The sequence below is a fragment of the Podarcis erhardii genome (genome assembly GCF_964252035.2).
Source record: "Podarcis erhardii genome assembly, chromosome: 5".
Taxonomy (NCBI): domain Eukaryota; kingdom Metazoa; phylum Chordata; class Lepidosauria; order Squamata; family Lacertidae; genus Podarcis; species Podarcis erhardii.
The window spans coordinates 66,753,156-66,778,731 of record NC_138509.1 but is presented as its reverse complement, the minus strand read 5'-3'; the positions used below and the strand labels follow the sequence as shown (position 1 = coordinate 66,778,731).

Sequence of the window (25,576 nt, the reverse complement as noted above, 5' to 3'; positions counted from 1 at the left end):
GGCCCATTGTCCTCCAACTGAGCTATCCAGAGGGTTTTAGAATTTTACTGTTGAAAAGCTTTAAAAAGATTCAAAGGAGGTAGACAAAGGCATGAAAAATGCCAGTGTGGTTGCTTTAAAAAATAAAAATAAATCACTCAGTCCACCTTGTGGGGAACAGAGTGGCAGGGAGTTGGGGGGATTGTCCAGGATGGCATGGGGTCCCCAGATGCCACTTTGTCCAGGGCACCTCAGACCTGGAAGTATCACTGCCTACTGCTATTCCTCAGAAGCTGCTTTATACCCGGAAACTACAACTAATCCAGAATGCGGCAGCTAGACTGGTGACTGGGGGCGGCCGCCGAGACCACATAACACCGGTCTTGAAAGACCTACATTGGCTCCCAATACGTTTCCGAACACAATTCAAAGTGTTGGTGTTGACCTTTAAAGCCCTAAATGGCCTTGGTCCAGTATACAGTGGTGCCCCGCAAGACGAACGCCTCGCAAGACGGAAAACCCGCTAGACAAAAGGGTTTTCCGTTTTGGAGGCGCTTCGCAAAACGAATTTCCCTATGGGCTTGCTTCGCAAGACGAAAACGTCTTGCGAGTTCCTGCGGGTTTCCCCCCCCCTTTTCCTAAGCCGCTAAGCCGCTTATCAGCTGTTCCGCTGATAAGCCGCTTAACAGCTGATCGCTAAAAGCTACTAAACCGCTAATAGTGCTAATCCGCTAAGCTGTCAATGGGCTTGCTTCGCAAGACAAAAAAAACGCTATACGAAGAGCCTAACGGAACGGATTAATTTCGTCATGTGAGGCACCACTGTACATGAAGGAGCGTCTCCACCCCCATCATTCTACCCGGACACTGAGGTCTAGCGCCGAGGGCCTTCTGGCGGTTCCCTCATTGCGAGAAGCAAAGCTACAGGGAACCAGGCAGAGAGCCTTCTCGGTAGTGGCACCCTCCATGTGGAACACCCTCCCATCAGATGTCAAAGCGATAAACAACTACCTGACATTCAAGAGACATCTTAAGGCAGCCCTGTTTAGGGAAGTTTTTAATGTGTGACATTTTAGTGTATTTTTGGTCTCTGTGGAAGCCACCCATGGGTGGGGTACAAATAATAAATTATTATTATTATTATTATTATTATTATTATTATTATTATTATACTGAAATCAGACCATTGGTTCATCTAGCTCAGTACTGTCCACACTGCCTGGCAGTGGATCTCAAGGGTTTTAAGAATGAGGCCTTCCCAGCCATACCAAAGTCATGGGAGGTTGTTGGAGGCAAAATGTGCTCTACCACTGAGCCAAGTCTTTCTGATCCTGGAAGCAGTATGTAGTCATCAAAACTAGTAGCCATGGACAGACTTATCTTCTACAAATTAGTCTAATGTCCTTTAAAAACAGTTTTAGCCGTCATATCTTGTCGTAGCAGCTTCTATACTTTAACCATGCACTGTGTGACAACCAATTCTTTTTATCTGTCCTAAATCTCCAACTTCATTGGATGACACCTGGATCTAGCATTAGTTTTTTTTCTAAACTAAAAGGGATTCAGTTTCTCATAGCACTAATCTTAGTTGCTCTTTTCAAACTCTGCAACATCCTTTTTGAGATGCTGTTTCCCGAACCATAGGTAAAAAGGTACCCCTGACTGTTAGGTCCAGTCACGGACGACTCTGAGGTTGCATGCTCATCTCGCTCTGTAGGCCGAGGGAGCCGGCTTTTGTCCGCAGACAGCTTCCGGGTCATGTGGCCAGCATGACTAAGCGGCTTCTGGCAAACCAGAGCAGTGCACGGAAATACCATTTACCTTCCTGCCAGAGTGGTACCTATTTATCTGCCTGCACTTGGTGTGCTTTTGAAGTGCTAGGTGGGCAGGAGCTGGGACCAAACAACAGGAGCTCACGCCATCGCGGGGATTTGAACTGCCAACCTTCTGATTGGCAAGCCCTAGGCTCAGTGGTTTAGAACCATACTGTGTTCCTAATCATAGACGCATGCAATGTCATCACACAGATTTATAGAACTATGGATACATGGGGCTCTAGAGAAAACAGCATTAGAATCAAATAATTCTTTATTCTGCTTGCAAAAAAGGTAACTAGTAAGTATATATAGTCTAGTAAAAAAGAGGCCACACTAAGATTAACATTAGAAGTACCAGGAACAGAAGTTACGTATTTGATATAAAAGAAGCAGTGGAATAACACAGTTGTTAGAAAAGCAATTCTGGTGATCCGTTGGTATTGGAAATTGTTGGGAATCGCCAAGTGAGTTAGTGCTCATGATCTGGGACATGATATCCAAGAGTACTTCCAAGAGGTTGATGAGCAAAGAAGGTCCTGGCCATCTCATTGATTCTATGGTATGCTCCTAAGATCCGGAAGTATTCCACATATGCCCAGAAATCGTTGGTCGTGAAAGGCCAGTAGGGCATGTTTGCAGGCTGTCTGTAGGGGTCTAAAACAAAATATGCATGAGGTTCTTTCCCCCTCCCCCCCGATAACCAAGACATTTAGGATTGAAGACTCATGCTACCTAAACAAATACATTTTAGTCGCATTCCCTGAATGGGGCTGGTGCTACCCTTTAGCACAGTTGCCTTAATAAACAGTATGCTGCTTGCATCTGTTCCCCAACATATTTATTCAAAGTATTTTAAGCTGCTGTTTAGAGCTACGCCCTCGTGAAGCGAGTGAGAGAGAAGGTACAACAGGAAAACAGTCGCTGCAGAACGGATTTGCTGATTAGTTAGTATGAGAAGTTGCCCTGACATCACAAGCTATATGTGGCATCCATTAAAGGTAGTCATGGAGATGAAGGAAGGTCTTCAGGGCCCACTACCATATTGGTCCAAAGATTAGCTGGCTTTGAATATTGGCCACAGATATCTTTAAAAGAAATCAAAATAGGCCCTAAATCTCTGGCAACATCCAGTGCTTTTTACAATTTAAAGAGAACATGGAACCTCTGGTGTTTTTTCTCACCAGGCAACTAGCACCACCTGTTGAGAAGGCTGGGTGATCCTTTTACCAAAACTATGAAGTAAATGGAAATTCCATGCAGTTTCCAAGGTCGTCTCTTAAATTGCAGCTTCTTTATGTATAAAAGTGCTACCAGAGGCCACACTCCAGTTTTATACACACCAGGTTGGGGTGGAGGGAGTGTTTCTGCTACATGAATATGCTTCTCATTGTGTTGAATGTTGCTTTTCTCCTCCTCCTGATTGCAGCAAATGTTTGGGGAGATTGAAAGAAAAAGCAACCAGACCCCAAAACATTGAAATATGAAGTCATAGAATCCATGGTGGGCCTTTGAAGCATGGTATATAAATCCAAATAACCCTAGGAGAGTGAATAGTGCTACATAATACTTAAATTTCAAGTTCAGCTGGATGCGGCCATATAATTTAGCTTTAATCAACACTGTGCTGCCAATTTGATTAATGTGCTCTGGCCAGGGGAATCAATGGCCATCTGTCTGACTGCAACTGGTTCCATGGAGACCCAATTCCGGGATGCAAAGTTCTAGCTTCAGAAACTAGATGGAGGCAGCACTGTTTCACATCTGCAACTCCGGATTCAGGAGTGGTGCAGCCATCCTAAATGTTATTAATTCAGTATCATTGCAGATTGTGCTATTTCATATGGTGATTTACATTCTGCCTTGCAAACAGTTTCTTAAAAAGGAAAACCTTTATGTGTGTTTGTAATTTTGGCATTTGCAGGTTTTAGTTCCTGTTCCTACTAAATGTTGAATTGATGTTTTCTTGGGGGTGTCTGATGCGGCTCAGTTTCTTTCAAATCTCCTCTGACATTTGATCAAACTTCACATTTGCAAGAATTCCCATTTTTAGACAAACTAGAGATGGGATTGAGCGAGACAACCACAAACAAACAAAATCCCTTTACCTTCTTCATCCTCAATCGGTCTGGCACCTGTAATTAGGGAAGAAATTCATCATCAGCCACTCGGTGAAAAGTCACAGTTTTACAAAGAGCTGCTGCTCCGTCACCACAAAACTAATAAGCAGCTAAGTTTCTGGTTTTCAAAATACTGTAATAAAAGAATAGTATGTTTCAACTCTCACTACACATCGGGAAATTAAACATTCATTATATTTGAATGCTGTATCATATTCCAAGCATATTGCAATGAAGAAAGTAACTGATGGGGGGGGGGGGGTTGAAACAATATATATCTATTGCAATAAAGTTACCTGTTTGTGTGTTCACCAAAATGCAGAAGCAAACTGTGACCACAAAGATTAACTTCATCTTTCCTGCAAGGAATATTTGTGTCTGAAGTTTAGCCTGTATGAATAATAATAATAATAATAATAATAATAATAATAATAATAATAATAAATCAAAATATAGAAAGGCTCAACCTACATATTTTCTTTCTGCATAAAATACACCTTTTTGTCTTATGAACAGAACACTACCCATTACATTATTAATTGCAAAACTTTTTTATTTACAAAGTACAATGCTGCTCTTTTGTTAAGCTCCCTGCAAACATCTACATTTTGCATGAAATTTGATACCTTGGAAACCACTTACTATTGGGGTTGGTTTTAACTTCAGAAATTACCTTCCCTTCTTTCTTTTAAATCAGCGGACGTTTGCAGCTTTGAGTCAGCCGCAAAATCCTGAATGAGCTTCTATTGCTGCAAAATAGCAGTACTGTTTTGAAGAGGCTGGAGGACTGTTCGTAAGGGAAGGAACGTCACTCACACAGCACACCAATCTGACTCTTTCATCCTAATCTTGAGATGTTTACAGTGTGCTGCTAATATGAATTGGGTGGTAGAATATCAGTGGTGCAAAACAGCAAATCTTGGAATTCTTTTATTTTTTGCCATTTCACTTGTATGGAATCCAGGATCCAACTCCAGTCATCTTTAATATATTGTTGCGTAATCTAGTGTACCATACCTGGTGTTAAGTGCTGTGTGTATGACTCTGCTGAGTGGACAGAAAATCTCAGAGTTAATTTTTAGGACAGCCAGATAATTCAGTTTCAGTCATAGTACTTGAATTTAAAGTAGTTTGTTCCTACTGAAACACATAAGGTTAATGCCCTAATCTTAAACTCCTGTGGTAGCATGTCTGCCTTGGTTGTCTGAGGTAAGTCATAAATCATCTTAAATCCTAGCAGTATTTAATGGTGTTCTGGATTGGATTGCCTGACATTCCAGTTTATTCTCTGTAAGAGTAGATCTTTTCAACCAGAAGGCTTTAATGATGATGATGATGATACTGGCAGCAGGAATTGCTTTTGAGTTAAGTGATTATAACTTTAATTTTTTCACCACTATTTCAGGAGTGGGGGAACAGTTGGAACATGCTGTTCTGTGCTGTTTAAGCTGCCAAAGGTGCCTCGTGGATTTTAGTCTACAGCAAAAAAAGCTAAGAGGGAAATTGAATTCCGAGGCATTTTGCTGCTTCTACAAAGACAGCTTAGAAAGTGCTGCAGATTTGTTGGTTCGCTTCACAACGATTCTATTGAAAGATGCAGAGGACCTACTTAACCCCAGTAAAATTAGCAAAAATGTATAGAACAAGTACCAATATATGTTGGAAATGTAAAGGAAAAGAAGGTAAATGGAATTGCAATGCAACAAAAAAATTCTGGGAAATGATATATAATGAAATGAAAAAAATGTTTAAAATAACCTTTGCTTAAAAAACAGAAGCTTTTTATTAGGAATTATAGGTACCACGATCCCAAAGATCAGAGGAAACTGGTCACATATGCTACAATGGCCGCTCGGATGCTACTAGCCCAGAGATGGAAGGAAGAGGAAATCCCGACCAAAGAAGAATGGCAAATCAAGCTGATGGACGATGCCAAAAGTCAGCATGGTGCATCAGTGGAGCCAACTGCTACTGATCCTGCCTACTTTTGCCGCATCTTCTACCCACCACCTAACCCCCAGACTGAAAAAGGTTCTCTGCTCCTGATTTAGGTGGCAGTTTGTGTCTTAAAGATGCAGGTCACTAAGTGGGCCATTATCTGCCGTGGTTTGTTAAACCTTCCAAGAACCTTCAAAGCCAATAGCTCTGTCCAGCAGTACAGTGGTACCTCAGGTTAAGAACTTAATTCGTTCTGGAGGTCCGTTCTTAATCTGAAACTGTTCTTAACCTGAGGTACCACTTTAGCTAATGGGGCCTCCCGCCGCACAATTTCTGTTCTCATCCTGAAGCAAAGTTCTTAACCCGAGGTACTATTTCTGGGTTAGCAGAGTCTGTAGCCTGAAGCGTCTGTAACCTGAAACGTCTGTAACCCGAGGTACCACTGTACTGCCCATTCCACGGAAGCTGTCATGTAAAGCTCAAGATATACAACAGCATTGTTCCCCACAGCTCTTCATACCTTCCTTACGCTCCTTCTTAACTAGGGAAGAAAAGTGCCTCCAGGGGTTTGATCAGAACTGCATCCTATTATCCTGAAAGATTTATAGTAGCCACCACTCTTGTTCCAAGCATTAGAGCAATCCATGATTGTTCATTTTCATAAGCTGAAAGAAAATATGCCTCCCTCTGAGCCCTGTATCAATGATTGCTGACCAAGTTTCAACACAACATGCAGCCCTAAGTAATTTTCCCTTCACTTCTCAAACAATTCATGCAGCCTGACAAAAAGCATCTGCAACTGAGGCACCTGCTAGGGAACACTGGGACCGAATTAGCATTGTAGTCTGTAGTTCTCATTAACCAGCATATCCCAGAATGAATTCCCAGCAGTGTAGGACACAGGAGCTAGTCAAGCACCAAGGCGTATCACTTAATCTTATATCCACCTATTTGCCATCTAAGGGAAAGGTTCTCCCCGCTCCCCACAAACATAACATACTGAAAGTATAACAGAAATGCAATTTAGTAATGCTCCCCACAATTAACTTTTTAGTGACAACTAAAGTAAAGTACTTAATATTGTGTATAAATGATTCTGGATGCATGAAATAGTTCTGTAATCCACACTACAATTTATTTTTCAGATAGGTATATTTTACAGCAGTATGCACTGGTGGCAAGAAATGTGATGTGGAAAGTGTCTGGATCTTTAAGTTTTATCTCACCTTATTTGGCATTGCTTGCCTTTGTAACTCTCTGTTGAGTTACTTCTGTTACAACAGCCAACTATGTACAGTGGTACCTCGGGTTAAGTACTTAATTCGTTCCGGAGGTCCGTTCTTAACCTGAAACTGTTCTTAACCTGAAGCACCACTTTAGCCAATGGGGCCTCCTGCTGCCGCCATGCCACCGGAGCATGATTTCTGTTCTCATCCTGAAGCAAAGTTCTTAACCCGAGGTACTATTTCTGGGTTAGCAGAGTCTGTAACCTGAAGCATATGTAACCCGAGGTACCACGGTAACAGGTGAATGGTTACTATCTACCCAGGAAAACATCCACTGTGTTGTGGTTGCACATCGAGCAGATTCAAGGCGGTTTACAACCGCGGCCGTTTTCAGTGGATTCTGCTGCCTTTGTTTGTTGGCCATCAGGACTGTAGCAAAACGCCTTCCACAATCCTGGGAAAGGTAGTTTGTTATGGGTGCTGGAAATTCTAACTCTGTGAGAAGCAAACTACAGTTCCCAGGATTATTTGGTAGAAGCAATTTGCTTTAAATGGGATGTGACAATCAACAGCCTCTTGACTTATTCTTTGCCCTTAGTTTGTCAAGGAGGGTTACTCAATGCATGCTCCAATTTCAGACCGAGTTTTCCAGTCCCAATGGAACCGGAACATGGGTGGAAAAGCACAATGACGTCACCTGCTGAGTAACTCCAGATGTGACAGGGAAAGGGAAAGGAGGGAACATGAGGCTGATGCTTGGTGATTGCTCCCCATGTGCCAAAACATCTGGCTCCACATTGGTTCCCATATAACCAAGGAGTTGTTGGGTGCAATGTTTTCCTTCCTTTTCTTTTTGTAGTAGAACAATTGTTTCAGGGCCTGTGCATCCATGAAGTGGTATAGTTGAATATAAAAGAGGGAGGATTCAGCTTCTTCTTTTTTATCATCTTTATTCATTTAAAATACAATTTAAAATACAATCATACAATAAAGGTAAGTACAACAGAGTTAAGCACAAAAAAGAAAAAAGAAGAAAAAAGAAAAGCAGGACAAAAAAGAGTTTAACAGTAGCAAGAAAATGTCAATTGAAAAAGAAAGCCAAATATTTATACAACATCATGTCTTATCCAATAAAGTCTTCTATAAAAAAACTTCCAATCGTTTTCATTATACTTTTTCTATTGTCTTGATTTTATATTTCAGCTTCATCATGTATAGTGTTCATGAATGCACACATCAGTTCCAGTTCGAAAAAGTGTATTAGTAGCCTACATACAATTGACAGGCTTTAGGTAAAGAGAGTCTGAGAAGTTATAAATAAAGTTGTATAGGTAAACGCAAACCACAACAAAAACAGGAGACAAGGGATCAGTGAAAAATGGCTCTTACATAGAACAATTGATCAGTTTTATTTTGCTTCTTCATTCTGAACCTCTTGAGCAGAAGCCTCAACTCGGCTTTTTGCTTGCTTGGCAAGGATATATGTAAATTCCTCACTAGGCATGCCAAATCAAATTCCACACTGGTTGGAGCCTGTCCAGACAGTACCTTCTGTACTTTCCTGTACCCTCTAGCACTTTCAATATGCTGAAAGCACACACGCTTGCTTGTCTCCCAAGGATCATCTGGAGAAAGCAGCAGTGGTGAGGTGTCTTGCTCACAATCCATATAGTGGACAATGTCCCTATATCACAATGTGTATTGTCCCACGATGCAGTAAGGATAGGAAATTCCAGGGAAACGCAAGCCAGGCAATGCAGCGATCATGGTCTCATGCAGACACTGAAGCATTCAATAGCACAGCATCCGCTGAAAGAACTTAGTATTCCCCCTCCTGGTATCACCTACAAAGCAGTTTCTTTGTTTAAAAGTTTACTTATAAATATTTCAGCTCCATTAGCTGAGAAGCACATTAATCTGCACGATGCAATGAACTGAGCTCAGTTATGCAGTTGCAAATTTGTAAAAGCAGAGTAAAAAAACAGAGAAGACATTGCAATCGCACAGGAGAACAGGAGCGATATTTTCACCGATGAAGCCCTTGGGAGATGTCTTATTCTGATGATTAGATTGTGAGCCCATCCTTTCAAATGTCTCAGAGAAGGCAGCAGAGTCTGAGGGAGAGAGAGAGAATGAGAAAAATTCCAAGCCACTTATAAAATAACTGCAACACAACATGATCAACATGCGTCAACATGATCAATATAATCTGAAAATTGCTAAAAATCAATTCTTTTGTAATGAGCCATGTTTGGGTTTGGGTCTGGGCTTTGGGGCAGGGAGAAGGTGGATTGGCATGTAGAATGTTGAGGGTAGGTGATGGGAGTCTGGGATGATAGGATGGTAGTATTTGTGAGTTGACAGCTGGAATAGGGAAAGGGAAGAGAGTGGAGGATAGAGGGTCAGCCCAACACATTTTGCTGCCAAAGATGGAGCAAGGGATTCCTCCCCGCCCCTCACCAGCACCGCTCAAGGGCTATAGCATCCACAGCTGAATTATTTTGGCACCTGAGAATTGAGCAATTCTTTGCTCAATTCATTGCACAATTGTTCGGTTTTTATTTTTTTTAATCGTTTTATATTATCCTATTGATAATTTTCCAATATGGCTGAAGCTGGGACATGCCCTAGAATTTATTGATGAGTGTATGGGCCCATAACCCCCCCTTTTTAAAAAACAGCAAGGAAGTAACTAAATAAATATTCTTAAATGTGTTGGGAAAATAGGGTTGGCACACATTGCTTAATCATCTGTACAAGCTAAAAGATCCACATAATCATGCACATCCAGAATCAGGGAGTAACTCTATATACAAACAGCTGGTGTAAAGCAGGACAGTGTAAATTAATCCCAGGTGAAGTTACACCAGATCCAGATTCTGTTCAGAAGCGGAGCTACTGCTGTCTAAGCTAGCCTGGCCCTAAGCCTGGCAGAGGGAAAACAAGCTTTTTAAATAGTTGTTACACCAACCTTTCTGCCAGCTTAATTTATGCTGGGTTGCTGCATCACACACCGAAACTCAACTGGCTAAGGATTCAGCCTGGGTTCCCCACTCCCTGGTCCTGCCACACCCCCAGAAAGCCCGCTTTTCAGGGCTTTCATCAGCCTAAAATCCACCAGGCTCAGTTCAGCCTGAGATACACCGGTGTATCTCTCCTTCCTCATCTCAACTGGGATCCAGCAGCTGAGCCAAGCCCAGCTGATTGCTGATTGTTACTATTTTGATGTGGCAACCTGATCTGGAGCTAGAAGTGTAATCGCAGCCCTCAAGATAAATCCAGGCAACTCATCATCTGAAAAATCCAATGCTGCTGCTTTAGATGTTTGTGATTCTTCCTACACGGAAAGTACTTTGGTGGTGCATGCCATATTTTGTTTCAAAATGTCTCAACACATGAGTTTTATGTCTTTCCCCTGCCCATCAGTGTTTTCCCTGCAGAATGATCATGATGGCTGAAGCAGATTGATGCCTATTTTTAAAAATCACCACTTTTGTAGGGCAAGAGATGGTCATAGACCACAAATGTTTTATGCTGTCTGCAAGCGCCACCTACTGCATAACTTGTGAAAGGAATGGCTATGAACTTGGCGGAAGACTGCTGTAACCCTGATGGCACTTTTGCTCAAGTTCTGTTTTGTGCTGTGTGACCAACATCCTATTGTATCTCCAAAGAAGTATTGTACACCCAGCCACCATACTCCCCCCACTCTTTACATACTTTCACTCTGCTTCATCTTCAAATTGAACCACCATGATGGTGGTGGCTATAAATAGCCGTTTTGAACATGCTATTACCACATCCAAGGGACGTGGGTGGCGCTGTAGGTTAAACCATAGAGCCTAGGACTTGCCGATCAGAAGGTCGGCGGTTCAAATCCACGTGACGGGGTGAGCTCCCGTTGCTCGGTCCCTGCTCCTGCCAACCTAGCAGTTCGAAAGCACGTCAAAGTGCAAGTAGATAAATAGGTACCACTCCAGTGGGAAGGTAAACAGTGTTTCCGTGTGCTGCTCTGATTCGCCAGAAGTGGCTTAGTCATGCTGGCCACATGACCCGGAAGCTGTATGCCAGCTTCCTTGGCCAATAAAGTGAGATGAGCGCCTCAACCCCAGAGTCGGTCATGACTGGACCTAATGGTCAGGGGTCCCTTTACCTTTCCTTATTGCCACATCCTAGCTGACTTGTCAGTGTCAGCTCCCAACAGAGCCTACCTGGTTGAGCCCTGAAGCATCTGTGATGCCTGATCTATTTTGCCTGTTACTCTTTGGCATTCAGGGGACAATAGCAGGATTAAAAAGTGCTAAAACAATGTGAGTAGTGTATTCTAGCTCTGGGAAAAGTAGCCTTCAGTAAACCAATGGCAGGTTTCTTGTCTTAAATTTTGCCTGCACTGCTAGCAGATTGTGATCATCCTTCCTGTAAATCAAGACTGCACTCCCTTCAGCTTGTAAATCCTTGCTTCAAATTGCTGTTTCATTGCAGCAATTCTCTTTACTTTAAAACCGTAACAAATCTGCTTAAATATCTCTAATAACTCCCTGGAAAGTACCTGGATGTTTGACAAAAGAAATCCATCTTTGGTTTAGAGAGACAGCATACCGTTTTTGATTAACATATTATTATACCCTCTACGGTACCCAGTCGTAGAGTTCTTGGTACATAACAGAAAGTGGAAAAGGCTTGATAGTGTTAAATTTTCCTCCAGTAAGCTTGAGCAGACATTGCTAGTAAACAAAGCTGGTTAACACCAAATTTTTATGAGAAATGTTACGATTAGGGACTGAGAACACACTGCTAAGTTTCCAGAGCACTATTGCAGATGGACACCAGCCTGCAACTGTAGCATCTAAAGGATCACATGGTGTGCGTACATAACCTGGTTCCTTCCCATCTGGAAGTCACCATCACTAGAGCAGGATGCAATGCAGCCACACAGAAGCAAGTCCAATGCCATTCTTGTGATGGGAGATGGGAGACCCAATCAACATGTAGTGAGGAATGGAGACAGGGAGTATGGTCCTCTTCCCTTCTCCATGTTGTCCATCTGAGTAGGAATACATATATAGGGTTGGGTCCTGTCTAAGTTACTTGAACACAGACTTTATTGAAATCAGTGTGACAAATTAGTCTTCTTGATGATTTACCTTATATCCCATTACATTCAAGGAGAACTAAGTTCAACTAATTTACTCTGGATCCAGCCCATAGACCAACATGAGAACAGGCCTTCTCTGCCGTGGCTCCCCGTCTGTGGAATGCTCTCGCCAGGGAATTTCGCCTGGTGCCTTCACTATACAGCTTTAGGCACCAGACAAAAACGTTCCTTTTTAACCAGGCCTTTGCCTGACTTGATCCTATACCCTTTTTAAAAGGCTGGCTCTTTGGGGTTTTTTTTATTGGGTTGTTTTTGTTTTGATTTTATGTACTTGATATATTATGTGAACCGCCCTGAGACCTTCGGGTATAGGGCAGTATAGAAATATATATATATATGTCAGAGCCACCCCTTGGTCCCAGCTCACAAAGGACCAACGCCCGGCTGTAGTTATATACAAAAGTCTTTATTGAAGTTCAGTTTCCATTTCAAAGCCGCAGCGTGCCGCTCTACGTCTTAAAGTCTAGACCGGCAAAGTCCCGTCTGAGTCTCCGCCCCCCTGACACCAGTTTAAGACTCTAGCCTTGCCCCACCTCTTCCTTCACTCCTTCCTCCTCTGGGCCCTCCTGCCCGCTGGGGTTTCATCCTTTCTGGACTCTTCTGACGCTGACCCCCCTGATTCTTGCCCCTCCTTCCGGCGGGCTTTAGGACCTGGTTCCCTATCCGGGCTACCTGCTGTGCCGCTCGCCTGTACATTTGAACTTGGCGCGCGCGCCCAGCCGGTAACCTTCCTCTCGACCGTTCCCTCGCTCTCCGATGGAGGCGTGGTCAACCCTGACCCATCTTCTCTCGCTGGTGGCGAATACGCTGGCCCTGATACCTGGGGCCCTTCCCCCCCACTATGCTCTGGTGGGGAAGCTGGTCCTGATTTCCAACTGCTGCTCTGGGAGTCCCCGCTGGCCCCTTGCTTCTGGGGTGTCCCCCTTGGGGCCCCCCTTGCCCTGGCCATCTGCGCCCCCTTCTGTGAATCTTCCGATTCGCTGGAGAGGCTCATGGAATCTCTCGGGCTACTGTCCTCTTCTCCTACGCTGCCCTCGGATTGCTCCCCCTCGCTCTCCATCTCCTCCCCTCCCTGCGCTCCCGCTGCGTCCCTGACAATATATATAAAATAGACCAGGGTTGGGCAATTTGCAGCCCACAGCCTAATTTTGTGCAGGTGGCAAGAAAAGAAAAATCAGGCGATAGAGGGAGAAAGATGTCCCACCTATCATTGGTTCTGAATTCTATCCACTGCCTGTATGTGGCCCCCAACAGAAAAAAAGCTTGTCCACCTGTTATGTACTGAGCTGAATCCTAGAACAATAGGATCCAGAATGCAGCAGTCTGATTGGTCTGCAAGAGCCACCCAATCCACCTCCAGGTGGAAGTGAATCAGTGACCTGATTGGCTTGCAGGAGCAGCCAATCTGGCTCCTGGATGAAGTGAATCTGCAACCTGATTAGGCTACAGGAGCAGCCAGGAATTAGCCAATCATGCGGGGCCCATTGTGTAAATAATGTTTACATAGCTAAACGTTTTGGAGAAAGTTTCATTCATTGCTACTATGAGCTGAATAAACAGCATGAAATTCACACTCGACTCCGAGTATATTTCACCACCTCAGCATAGAAGTATGTCGTAAGCAGCAAAGGAAGATGGGATGTTTTTGTCCTGATACAAGTTTTGCAACCATCAGTTTCTACCAGTACCCTGAGTTTTTCGCAACTGCTTGTGTTTTCCTTCTACCCTGAACAGCATGGCAAAATGTCTAAGAGGATAGCCACTAGACAGATGTCAAGTCGAGAGTCGGGAGCAAGTCAGCAATGCTTCACAGAGTGTCAGTGAAGTTAACTCTCTATTCCAAGAAGCAAAACAGCTCTATCCACAAACTCTTCCCAGCAGGTCTTGCCTAGTGAGGCAGTTGCGAGGACTGAAGATCCCCACCTTCCCAAAGCTCCCTAAGTCTTCTCCTCTCCCAGGTCTTTCCCAAGCAACCTGAGATTTCTCCATGTTGTCTGTCTCTGCTCCCCCCTCTTCATTCCTCTTCTGGAGAGGGGAGCTGGTCACAGCAGGAAGGGGAGAGTCCCTGGCTTCTTCCACAGCCTGCCTCCACTCTGCCTCTTGGCCCCCCATCTCTCCAGCCTCCAGTTCTGCCTTGAATTCTGGACAGCCCTCTGCATAGCCTCACTACACCCTGTTACGTTCAGCTTCCAACACCTCCTCCTCCTATTCTGCTCCCTTTTCCCGCTCCGGCCACTCCTCACTGTCCCACCACCAATCCCCTGGCTCTAAGTCTTCCTCCCTTGGGGGTTCCTCGGCTGGAACCTCCCAACACCCCTCTGTATCCAGCCAGTCCATGGCAACACACTGGCAGTTACCTCAGTTCCTCATCTGTCATGATATCATTCCATATTTTTTGTGCCAGCAATTTTTTCATCTGCTTTTAGCCTTCACACAGTGAAATTGGCTATGCTTTGAGGTTCTTTTATTTCTAGCATCTCTCCTTCTATATTAAATTCCCAACAGCGTCATCTGAAAGTCTAACCGTTTCCAGATATCCATGGTTCTTCAGATCGCTTTCTGGTTAACAAGCTCATTGAAATAAATAGGCCACGGGGTTGCTGGGCTGGAAACTGCAGCTGAAGGTGTGACAGCTTTCCTGCAGGGTGAGAATATTCTGAGACAGGAAGCTGGTTAGAGTTTCCAGCTGACTGCAGAGCAGACCAGGTCCTCCTAGAGACCATCAGGCACCCGGCCCTTTGCCTGCTCTGACACCACTGACAGCTGAAGCTTATACTGCTATACCATTAGGTCCATCTAGCCCAGTACTGTCGAGATGGACAGGCAGTGGCTCTCCAGGGTTTTGGACAGAGGACATTTCCATCCCTAACCAGAGATTGAACCTGGGACCTTCTGCATCCAAAGCATGTGCTCTACAAATGAGCTGCAGCCCTTCCCCTCATTAAATACTAATTTGCATCTTCTTGTCCTGCTTGTTATCAAGCTCTCATATCTGCTGGTGGTCTGTTAAGAATTGTTTTAGAAAGAATTGGACTGATCTTAATGATAGACTTGTAAATATTGATAGTAAGTAAAGGTAAAGGGACCCCTGACCATTAGGTCCAGTCGTGACTGACTCTGGGTTTGCGGCGCTCATCTCACTTTATTGGCCGAGGGAGCCAGCGTACAGCTTCCCAGTCATGTGGCCAGCAAGACTAAGCCACTTCTGGTGAACCAGAGCAGCGCACGGAAACGCCGTTTACCTTCCCGCCGGAGCGGTACCTATTTATCTACTTGCACTTCGTGCTTTCGAACTGCTAGGTTGGCGGGAGCTGGGACCAAGCAACGGAAGCTCACCCCATCGCGGGGATTCAAACCGCTGACCTTCTGGTCAGCAAGTCCTAGGCTCTGTGGTTTAACCCACAGCGCCACCCGCGTCCCAATATTGATAGTACCACGCCTTAAATAGATGATGACCCAAGATAGTCCTATTCCATCATGTTTATCCTTGGTGGTTGTTTTAATTAGCTATTCCTTTATGCAAAGCTTAATCCAAATCATGTAGGGCCTGGCATTCAAGCCCTGGATGAAAAAGTGTTTGGCCCATTAATGTGAAGACTGGGGGTAATTTGGTGAATGGGAATGGGCAATTTCATTTCATACCAAAGTATCTACTAAAAATGAATGGTTTGGCAAGTGTGGGGTCTCTTTTACCACTGCAGCTATGTGGTTTTTTTCTAGGAGGTAGCTCCTGGTACAATTTTGTCCTATTCTTGGCCACAGGAAACTGTCTCTTATCAAGTTAGACCAGTCTAAACCAGCCTTTGCCAACTTGGTGCCCTTTAGATGTTTAGGATTGCAACTCCCATCAGCCCCAGCCAGCACAGCCAATAGTGAGGGATGATGGGAGTTGTAGTTCATTATCTGGAGAGCCCCAGGTTGGTGAAAGTTAGTCTATTCCATTCGTTCCCACTGCTCAATTATAACCAGAAATATTTCTTTGCAGACAGTTCCTGTAATTTATCTATTATTTTACTAATGGAGGAACTTCCTCCTTTTCCATCCCCTGACTCATTGTTCACATACTTATGGTCATCTTTACAACCATGAGAAAATCAGATGGATGACTGCAATTGCTAATATTTATCCAAGGTAGACAGGGATACTTCTCAAAAATACTTCAATTGCTTTCTTGAAGCCTCAAGTGATCACAGCTGCTGCATTTATATCCCGTGCTTAAGCATCTGGTGTATATTTGTATTAAGAATTAACAGACAAGTCCTCCCAACCTGTGGAGAAATAATAATTTCCTCTACTGCTGATGACCAGGCTCTGAGTGCCATTGCTCATGTAGTCAAATAGTAACACAGAGAGAGAGAGGGGGGGGGGGGAGAGAGAGAGAGGCAGGCAGGCATCAGCAAGCTTATGAGAAATCCAAGGTTTGCCAAAACACAGAATATTTAGAACTAGCGACTGCACTCCTGCTGGCTCTACTTGCCACCCTTAACCCCCTTAAGACCTTGTCATCCCCTCCTCTTACAGCTCACCCAAACTGCCCTCCTACTCATCCCTATTCATATGGCCTGCCTGTCTCTGATGATGCCACTTCTGCCTTAATAGTGGAGGGCAAGGAGGAGAAATGGTGGCAGAGCAAGATAGTTGCTGAGAAGCTGTCCTGGTGTGTCATGACCGTTCCATCGCAGCTCACCTGGGTTACCCACCTATGTCGCTTACCTGGGTTGCTCATGCCACTCACTTGGGATGTCTATGCTGCCCACTTGTGCCAACTGCCTGCTTGGGCCACCCACTCATCTCCCTCTTCCTTACCCTCCAACCCTTCTGCGATGGCCCAGCAGCATCTCTTGTTTGACCCCACAGGCTACTCCTTGAATGGATAGAATGAGAAAATGCATTACATTCCCTCAAAGAACCTTTCATCGGTCAACCTGTCAGTCTTTTAGAGCTATATTTGGAAGGTTTGGTTCTAACAGTGATTCCCTGGAAGATACTCCAAAGTCAATTGTACATAGATACTGTTTCTGGAGGTCTGGCATTTCCTACACTAGAAACTGTTGATATAAAATGACCCACAGAACATGGACCCTTTTGTAGACCCCTGCATGGTAATGTTAAATTTGCAAATCCATGCAAGAGCAATGACGAGTCTCGTGGCATTGTGGCGATTACACAGGGTCCCCGGACGTTTGACGGTCTATTGATCCCTGTGCCACACTGTGATCGCTTCCATCGCTGCCACCAACCCGTTTCTCTCGGGTACACACTGAGTCCAGACAGTTGTTAACATTAAACCAAATAAACAAGTTTATTTTATAAGCATTAACAAGCTGATGGTTTCAGATAATTTTTCTTGTCAGTTTCTTAGCCTTAGTTTCTTTATCGGCCTATACCTTCCTAATACCTTCTAACTGATTATCCCAACTGTTTGACTGACTCCTCTTAACAGATTCTCTCTCTCTCACATCAAACTAGCCAAACCCACAGACTTATCCTCCCTCTCCCTTCTCTAACTCCAGACTGACTTTTTAACAACTCTAACTCTAACTCTAACTCCTCCCCTTGGGTTCCAATGGTTAATCCTTTTTACACTTAGTTAACCCTTTCCTTATGACCCAGTATGATGTCACACACCTAGGAGGGCAAACGCCATAGGCATCTTAAAGATGAACAAATAAGGAACCTCCAGACTAATTTGGTACAACACAGGTCCCAGTTAGGACTGTGAGGCTATTTCCCCCAAACCACAGGCCCCTCACACCAGATGCCCTGTGGGGAGCTCAACTGAACAGGGCTCCCTGGAGAAAGAAGGGTTGACGGCGCCACCCATCAGCTGATAAGTGGAACCTGCTGGATCCTTGAAGAAAGCAGCTTTGCCAGCCCTATGCCTGGTGTTAAGGAAGTGCTAAGCACAGGTCTTGCAAAGCACATTGTGTGGTGCTTCCCAAATGCCAGCTGATACAATCTGCTGGAGCCGATCTGGTGCTTCCACCAGTGTGTTTGTCCCATGCCAATCTCAATATCACCTTGTGCCTCCCTTGAATGCAGCAGTAGTGCAGGCAACCTGAGGTCCGGTGAGACCAGCTCCCCAACCTGTCATTTGCTACTGAATAAGGAAATTAATACCTATGGATGTTGTTTGTATAAATCTGCACTATTACTCATCTCTGCAACTCCCTCTTCCTCTTTTGTCCGGTGCTGCTATTCATGCCTGGTCATGCCTCCACAGGGATGGTTTCAATGGAAGGAAATGTGAGAGTTTAGGACTAGGAACAAAGAAAACATCTGAAGAAGGGATATTTCTAAAATTATAAAAGGATATGAAAAATGAAACACTTATGAGAAAACTGCCAAATCACCCAAGCACCCTGTGGGCTTCTCAAGTAAAGGTACCCCTATATGAAAATAAGGTTGTTTCCATGTAAGCACAGTCTGCAGGAAGGTTGTGTTTATAAGCAGAAAATTGAACTTCAGCTTAATGAAGAACATTTGTCCCCAGCGGAACATCTTGTCAGCTATAATAACTCTCCTCAGCCTTTATGACAACCCAGAAGAATTATCTTCTAAGAAATATGATCAAAAGACCTATAAAAAACCAAACAAGGAATTTACTGGGAAAGATTCTAAAAGTAGGGAAATTAAGGGGGAAATACAAGGAGAGTGAACCTACCAACCATGGGATATAAGTGTGGCTCAGTCTATTGAGTCTGACGTAAGTGACTTAAAGGCAGACTTATGAAAAACCTTCACAATGGGAAGACTATCTGCTTTTCATTACTTGGTTTAGTCTCAGGAGCAGATTGACCATCTTGCTAACCGCAGCTGATGCAACTCGCAGTTGCTTTGGAATGGGAAATGCCAACCCAGATACAATGCCAGTCTCCACATGGAGCAGGGTTGTGCAGCTGTATAGAAAGGAAGGCTGTTGGGGGGGGGGATTCAGCATTGTTTGTTATTTCAAAGCCATTTCGAAATGGCATGTAGTGGGGGTGAACAAATCCTCACTCTGAAATTTATTTGAAGTCATAGTACTGTAGAAGAAGAAGAAGAGTTTGGATTTGATATCCCGCTTTATCACTACCCGAAGGAGTCTCAAAGCGGCTAACATTCTCCTTTCCCTTCCTCCCCCACAACAAACGCTCTGTGAGGTGAGTGGGGCTGAGAGACTTCAGAGAAGTGTAACTGGCCCAAGGTCACCCAGCAGCTGCATGTGGAGAAGCGGGGAAGCCAACCTGGTTCACCAGATTACGAGACTACCGCTCTTAACCACTACACCACACTGGCTGTAGTTTTAGTATGCCATGCCCTGGTCCTAACTGCACTACAAGGAAACAAAACCAAGTGCTTTCAATAGAGCTTCCTTCCATATAGGAGATATGATCAAGAGAAACCCTAAATGGATTTTAATAGCTCCCTGTTTCCAGAACGTTCTTCCCAGGAAAGCTAACCTGGTGCTGCCCTTGTCATTGTTTCAGTGCCAGGCAGAGGTTGTTTTCCCTGTTATTTTGCCAGAAACAGTGGGTATTATTAGTAGTGGATTGTAATTTGCTTTTTTAGTAAGAAGTGATACATACATTTAATAAACCTAAACCTAACCAATAGTCCTATAGAATGCTTGACATCTGCCAAACTGCCTTTTAAAAGCACACACAAGACTTATATGGTGTATGCAGCTTGGTCTTGGGACAGGGAACAGCTGGAAAGCAACAGCGCATTCGGTACAACCAGCTGAATCACGATCAATAAGCCAATCATGGCTAAATTAGACATAAGGGCAAATATATAACTTCCATCACATTGAGGAGCATAAAGGAAATTGACTTAAATTGAATTAAGACTGTTGGCCCATTGATCTATCCAGCTCAATACTGTCTGCATTGACAGGTGGCAACTTTCCAGGCAAACAACCTTCCAGGCCAGGGATTGAGCCTGGGACCTTTTGCATGCAAAGCATGGGATCTTGCAGTGTGGTGCTATGGCGTCACACTGCCTTGTGTTTATTTACCCCTGCTCTGCATCAGTGGAGATGGGGAGATGCAGGACATTGTGACATCACAATAACGGTGTATGCTGGAACGGAACGGAACGGAGGAACTAGATGTGTGGTTGCCATGGTGTGTGTGTGTGTCTAGCGACACATTTACCATCATGTATTGTTTGACCCTAAGGCTGGTTTTGATTGTATCCATTTAAATCAGAGTAGACCTACTGAAGGAGGGACGCGGGTGGCGCTGTGGGTTAAACCACAGAGCCTAGGACTTGCCGATCAGAAGGTCGGCAGTTTGAATCCCCGCGACGGGGTGAGCTCCCGTTGCTCGGTCCCTGCTCCTGCCAACCTAACAGTTCGAAAGCACATCAAAGTGCAAGTAGATAAATAGGTACCGCTCCTGCGGGAAGGTAAACGGCATTTCCATGCTTAGTCATGCTGGCCACATGATCTGGAAGCTGTACGCCAGCTCCCTCAGCCAATAAAGCAAGATGAGTGTGCAACCTCAGAGTCGGCCATGACTGGACTTAATGGTCAGGGGTCCCTTACCTTTACCTTTAGACCTACTGAAATCAGTGGCCTTGAACTTATGCACATTAACTTTAATGAGTCTACTCTGAATACGACTTACCCAGTGTGTAAACTTCCTTGTTCACCTGGACTGGGGGGAAATGGAGCGCAACCTAGTAACTCATTTTTACAGCCAGATCTTCCAGGATTTTCATTTTGCTCTCACTTAATGAACATATTTGTTTGCATTAAAATAGAGCTAAATAGCCCTGATTGATACCAGGCATTATGCAACAGCCAAGAAACATTTATTAGTTGAATAGCTGGTGACTTGCTGATCAAACATTACAATTAAAATCAGAGTTATTTAACTCAAAAAGTTAGACTGAACATCAAATCAATTGACAGTCATAACAATAATAATGAATGATTAATATACAATTACCTAAGCTCATTACCCAGGTAATGTCAATTAGCTGCCCGAATTAGCTCAGGAGAAAAGCTTGCATTTGTTAAAAAAAAGGTTCAATAACTTCTTGCAGCAATGACAAATTGCCCCCTGTGCAGGAACATGGATGGGAATCCTAATGAGGCCAAGATCCCTGCTGAGGTGCCCTGCAATTGCCTCATAACCATTTCATAACTTACTCTTATGCTGTGTCATGTCAATCAGCTTAGATAAATAAACATGGGGAAAACAATCCGGGTATCTCTCAGAATACCGAGCTGGGAGACGCTTACCAGTGTAAACATGGAGGGTGGGAAAGCCTTTAAAGGTCTGACCCTGATTTCCAGGACTTGGGCCCAGACTAGGACTGGCTACAGAGGAGAAACTGTGACCACATGGCTTGAAAGCACACACTACAAAACACATCATTCTTCCCTTCCCACCGCCGTTAACCAGAAAAAGATGAGAGACGGGATCAACTATCGAAGGTCAGGCCCTGAGGCTAAAGTATCTTCACAGGGGGAGGGAAATGGTTTTCAGTTTGAAAGAAAGAAGTAAGTAGTATGGGGATTCTTCTCTGTGGTTCTGGAGCGGTAACACAGGCTACATGCACACTGCGCATATTATTGAACCGCTCTGGGAACTGTAGCTGTGTGAGGGACACAGCTCCCAGAATTCTTTGGGGGAAGCCATGGCTGCTGAAAGTGGTTTCAGAGTGCTTTAAATGGATGGCACGAATGTGGCTACAGTCTTTAGAAATTTTAAGGAACATCAAACACAGACCTGATTGTTCCTGCACATCCTATTCCTTGCTGTTCATCTGGCTGCTACACACCAAATTTTAAAGTACATGGAATCCTGGAAACTGTAGTTTGTCAAGTGTTTTAGGAATAATAGTTCAGTGAGGGGTAAAGTTATCAGGATTCTTGTGTGTATGTTTGGATAAATATCAGCAAGCCTTTGGACTGCATGCAATAAGCCTCTTTGCTCTATTCAACTAGCAAACCAGGAAGTCTTCCATTAATTATAGCTTCCCATATAGTCTGAGCTGGGAAGCGACACTTAATGGCTTTGGAACAAGTCAGGATCATATTAAACCAACTTCAGACCACAAGTTTAATAGCCTGGCTTGCTCTAAAGCTTTTAACCATAGTTTCGGATGAAATGGGAAACTATAATTAATGATAGCCTTCCTTATTTAGCTCCCCGGGAAAGATTGAGGGCACAAGGAGAAGGGGATGACAGAGAACAAGATGGTTAGACAATGTTCTCGAAGCTACGAACATGAGTTTGATCAAGCTGCAGGAGGCAGTGGAAGACAGGAGTGCCTGGCGTGCACTGGTCCATGGGGTCACGGAGAGTCGGACACGACTAAATGACTAAACAACAACAACAACATGTAAAGGGAGGATTGAAGTGGCTGCATATAGAATGTGGACAAAAGCTTTGTTTATAACTTAGGTTATTAAACTAAGATATGATCATTCAAAATGATCTTTATATCGCTGTGAGAAACAACACCCTTAAAAGCTATATAAAAGGTAAAGGGACCCCTGGCCATTAAGTCTAGTCACGGACGACTCTGGGGTTGCGGCGCTCATCTCGCTTTACTGGCCGAGGGAGCCGGCTTCTGGGTCATGTGGCCAGCATGACTAAGCCGCTTCTGGCAAACCAGAGCAGCACACGGAAACACGGAAAGCCGTTTACCTTGCTGCCGGAGTGGTACCTATTTATCTACTTGCACTTTGACATGCTTTTGAACTGATAGGTTGGCAGGAGCAGGGACCGAGCAATGGGAGCTCACCCCGTTGCGGGGATTCGAACTGCCGACCTTCTGATCGGCTAGCCCAAGGCTCAATGGTTTAGACCACAGCGCCACCCGCGTCCTTTTAAAAGCTGTATACAAGTGCCTAAAAACCCTAGTTGGGCTATAGATGCCTGTTAGAAGCACACAAGTGTTTGCGGTGCAAACCCTTTCATCTGCGAGGCATCTCTGCACTGGTATTTTTCACAAATGCAGCTGCTGTTGCTCCAAGGCCACACTGTATTTCTTTAGCATGCAACTCTGCAGCACTTCACTTCAATTAGTTATAATTATATGGGGAATGGGTGATGTTTGAAAGGTCACACATTGTTGGTTTTTTAACCCATGTAAATAGTCAGAGGCAGTAATGCTTCCGAATATCAGTTGCTGGAAACTACAATTAGGGGCCTGAACCAGCAGGCTCTCTTATGCTTTTAAATGTGTACACACCTGCACACTTATTTGCACAGAGGATGTGGTTGCCTTTTGCCTTTCTCCTCTCTAGGCACCTGCATAACTATTAAGGGCAGGGTTCGCCTAACAAATCCCATCAGCAGAAGCCCTGCACACGATGAAAAGGATCAAACATATTAGGGGTTTAGGGTGCCCTGCAATGATATGCTGCAAGTCACACATGTAGAAAAATCTTTTATAATTTTTGAAAACAGCTTTATTTTCCTTATGAGTGAAAGTGCCATCAAACTTTTTATATCACTGTGATTAAAATTTGGAAGCATTGCCAAGATATAGAACAAAATTGCTTCAGGGACAGCCAGCTGGCCACCCCTAGTTTCATCAAGGGCAGTATAATCTTCTGAGATGCTCCTCATTATTTTTATTTTCTTAAATAAATTTGTTCTTGTTTCATACCTAAAATTTGCTTGGTAGGCTTTGCAATGTTTATTGTACCCCATCCCTGAGATCTGAATATGTTTCCCCATTCACCAAATTGGCTCCCTCCCCCCTAAGATGTCTTTCTGTCTCTGCAGGTATTCAATCTTCCCTTTCTTCATTTTTGATCAGCCCGTTTTTTGTCATGGATCGGTAATTTAAAGGGTTTTCCAGATGGTTAAATGCTATTCATTGAAGAAGCTCAATAGCATGTTAATATATATGTATGATGCTCTCTAGCCTCCAAATCTGTCATTTATTGAACTCAGATGGGATGCGATGGAGGGAAAAGTAGAAATTCTGTAGCAGCATAATGCTGAACAGCTGTGCTTGGAGTTGATAATTACTGTCCATGTTCAAAAAACGGTCAGTTGCAGTCCATCACTTAGGAAGGTTTTCACTTTTGGTAAAGGGGTATTCATTTAAATATATTTTTTTATTATTTTCCTTCTTAAACAACATTTTCAGCATTACAGCATTACAATACCAAGCACAAAAACTCTCTGCTCTGCCAAGCATACGACTTCCCTCCTTCCTTTCAGCAGGTTTTCCATTTCAAATCCAATTGCGCAATTTAAATCTTCAACCTATTGTCCCCATTGTAGGATTTATTTCAATCCTGCTGGTGTCTTCAAATTTTTGCAATTATTTTTCAAATATACAATAAATTTACTCCAGTCCCTTTGGAATTTCTGGTTGTCCTGGCAAGTCAGTCTGGCCAGTTCTGCAAAGTCCATCATCTTCGCCTCCCACTCTGCAATGGTAGGTACCTCCTGTAACTTTCACTTTGGGGCCCATAAAGTTCTTGCTGCCACTGTGGTGTACATAAATAGTCTTTGGTCTATCTTCGTAATTTCCTCACCCATCAAACCTAGCAAAAATGCTTCCGGTTTTTTGGGGAAGGTGCATCTAAACATCTTTTTTAGTTCATTATAGATCAATTCCCAAAATGTTTTTACTTTATCACAAGTCCACCACATATGATAAAAGTCACCGTCTGATTCTTTGCATTTGGTAAAGGAGTATTCAGTGGACAACAATGACCTAAGTTGAATTCCATATCATGTAACATCAGTATTTGTTTTCAGCCTTTCTATAGTAGTCATAAAACCATTTTTGGTTAAGGACAATTGAAAAATTGTCTTCATGCCCCCTACTCTCTTGTTGCTACAAACTTAGAGATGTTACTGAAGCTCATAATTACCTTGGTTCGACATGCAAATTTGAAATGTGCATCTGCAGTGAGAATTGCAGATTTCCCACACAAGTTATTCTCTGGCTTGGAGTCAGAATCATAGCTTCATGGTGGAGCTTCATGGTGGAGCACATGCTTTGTGTGGAGAAGACCCAAAAGATCTGCTTCAATCCCTAGCATCTCTATAGCCATCTTTAGCCATCTCACCCCTTGCTTTTTCTTGTAAGACCAACTGCAGTTGTTAACAGTCGTCAACAGGTTTACCACACCTATCAGCCAATCACCCTTTCCCACGACCCTTCTGAGTAATACCCCTCCCCACCTTCTCACTATATAGAAGGGTCTGGTGACTTCTGTTTCAGTGTATCTGAAGAAGTGTGCATGCACACGAAAGCTCATACCAATAACAAACTTAGGTGGTCTCTAAGGTGCTACTGGAAGGAATTTTTTAATTTTGTTTTGGCATCTCTAGTTAGTATTCGGAAAAACCTCTCTGTGTGTCTGAAATTCTGAAG

General features: G+C 43.8%; 1 protein-coding gene across 7 annotated transcripts; it reads right to left on the bottom strand.

Moving 5' to 3' along the window:
- Window positions 1-1,524: 1,524 nt before the first annotated feature.
- On the bottom strand, window positions 1,525-25,143 carry OTOS (otospiralin). 7 transcript variants are annotated; one of them, XM_081861685.1, is made up of 4 exons: window positions 25,071-25,143; window positions 4,210-4,303; window positions 3,902-3,928; window positions 1,525-2,450 (listed from the first exon to the last, which is right to left on the bottom strand). In XM_081861685.1, the coding sequence occupies exons 2-4, from the start codon at window positions 4,265-4,267 to the stop codon at window positions 2,266-2,268; spliced, it is 270 nt and encodes an 89-aa protein (XP_081717811.1). In that variant the 5' UTR covers window positions 4,268-4,303; window positions 25,071-25,143; the 3' UTR covers window positions 1,525-2,265. The 7 variants fall into 7 exon arrangements, with proteins under 7 accessions (XP_081717811.1, XP_081717812.1, XP_081717807.1 ...); XM_081861686.1 differs by lacking the exon at window positions 25,071-25,143 and adding an exon at window positions 18,353-19,428 and having other exon boundaries at window positions 4,210-4,272; XM_081861681.1 differs by lacking the exon at window positions 25,071-25,143 and adding an exon at window positions 8,467-8,500.
- Between the last annotated feature and the right edge of the window lie 433 nt (window positions 25,144-25,576).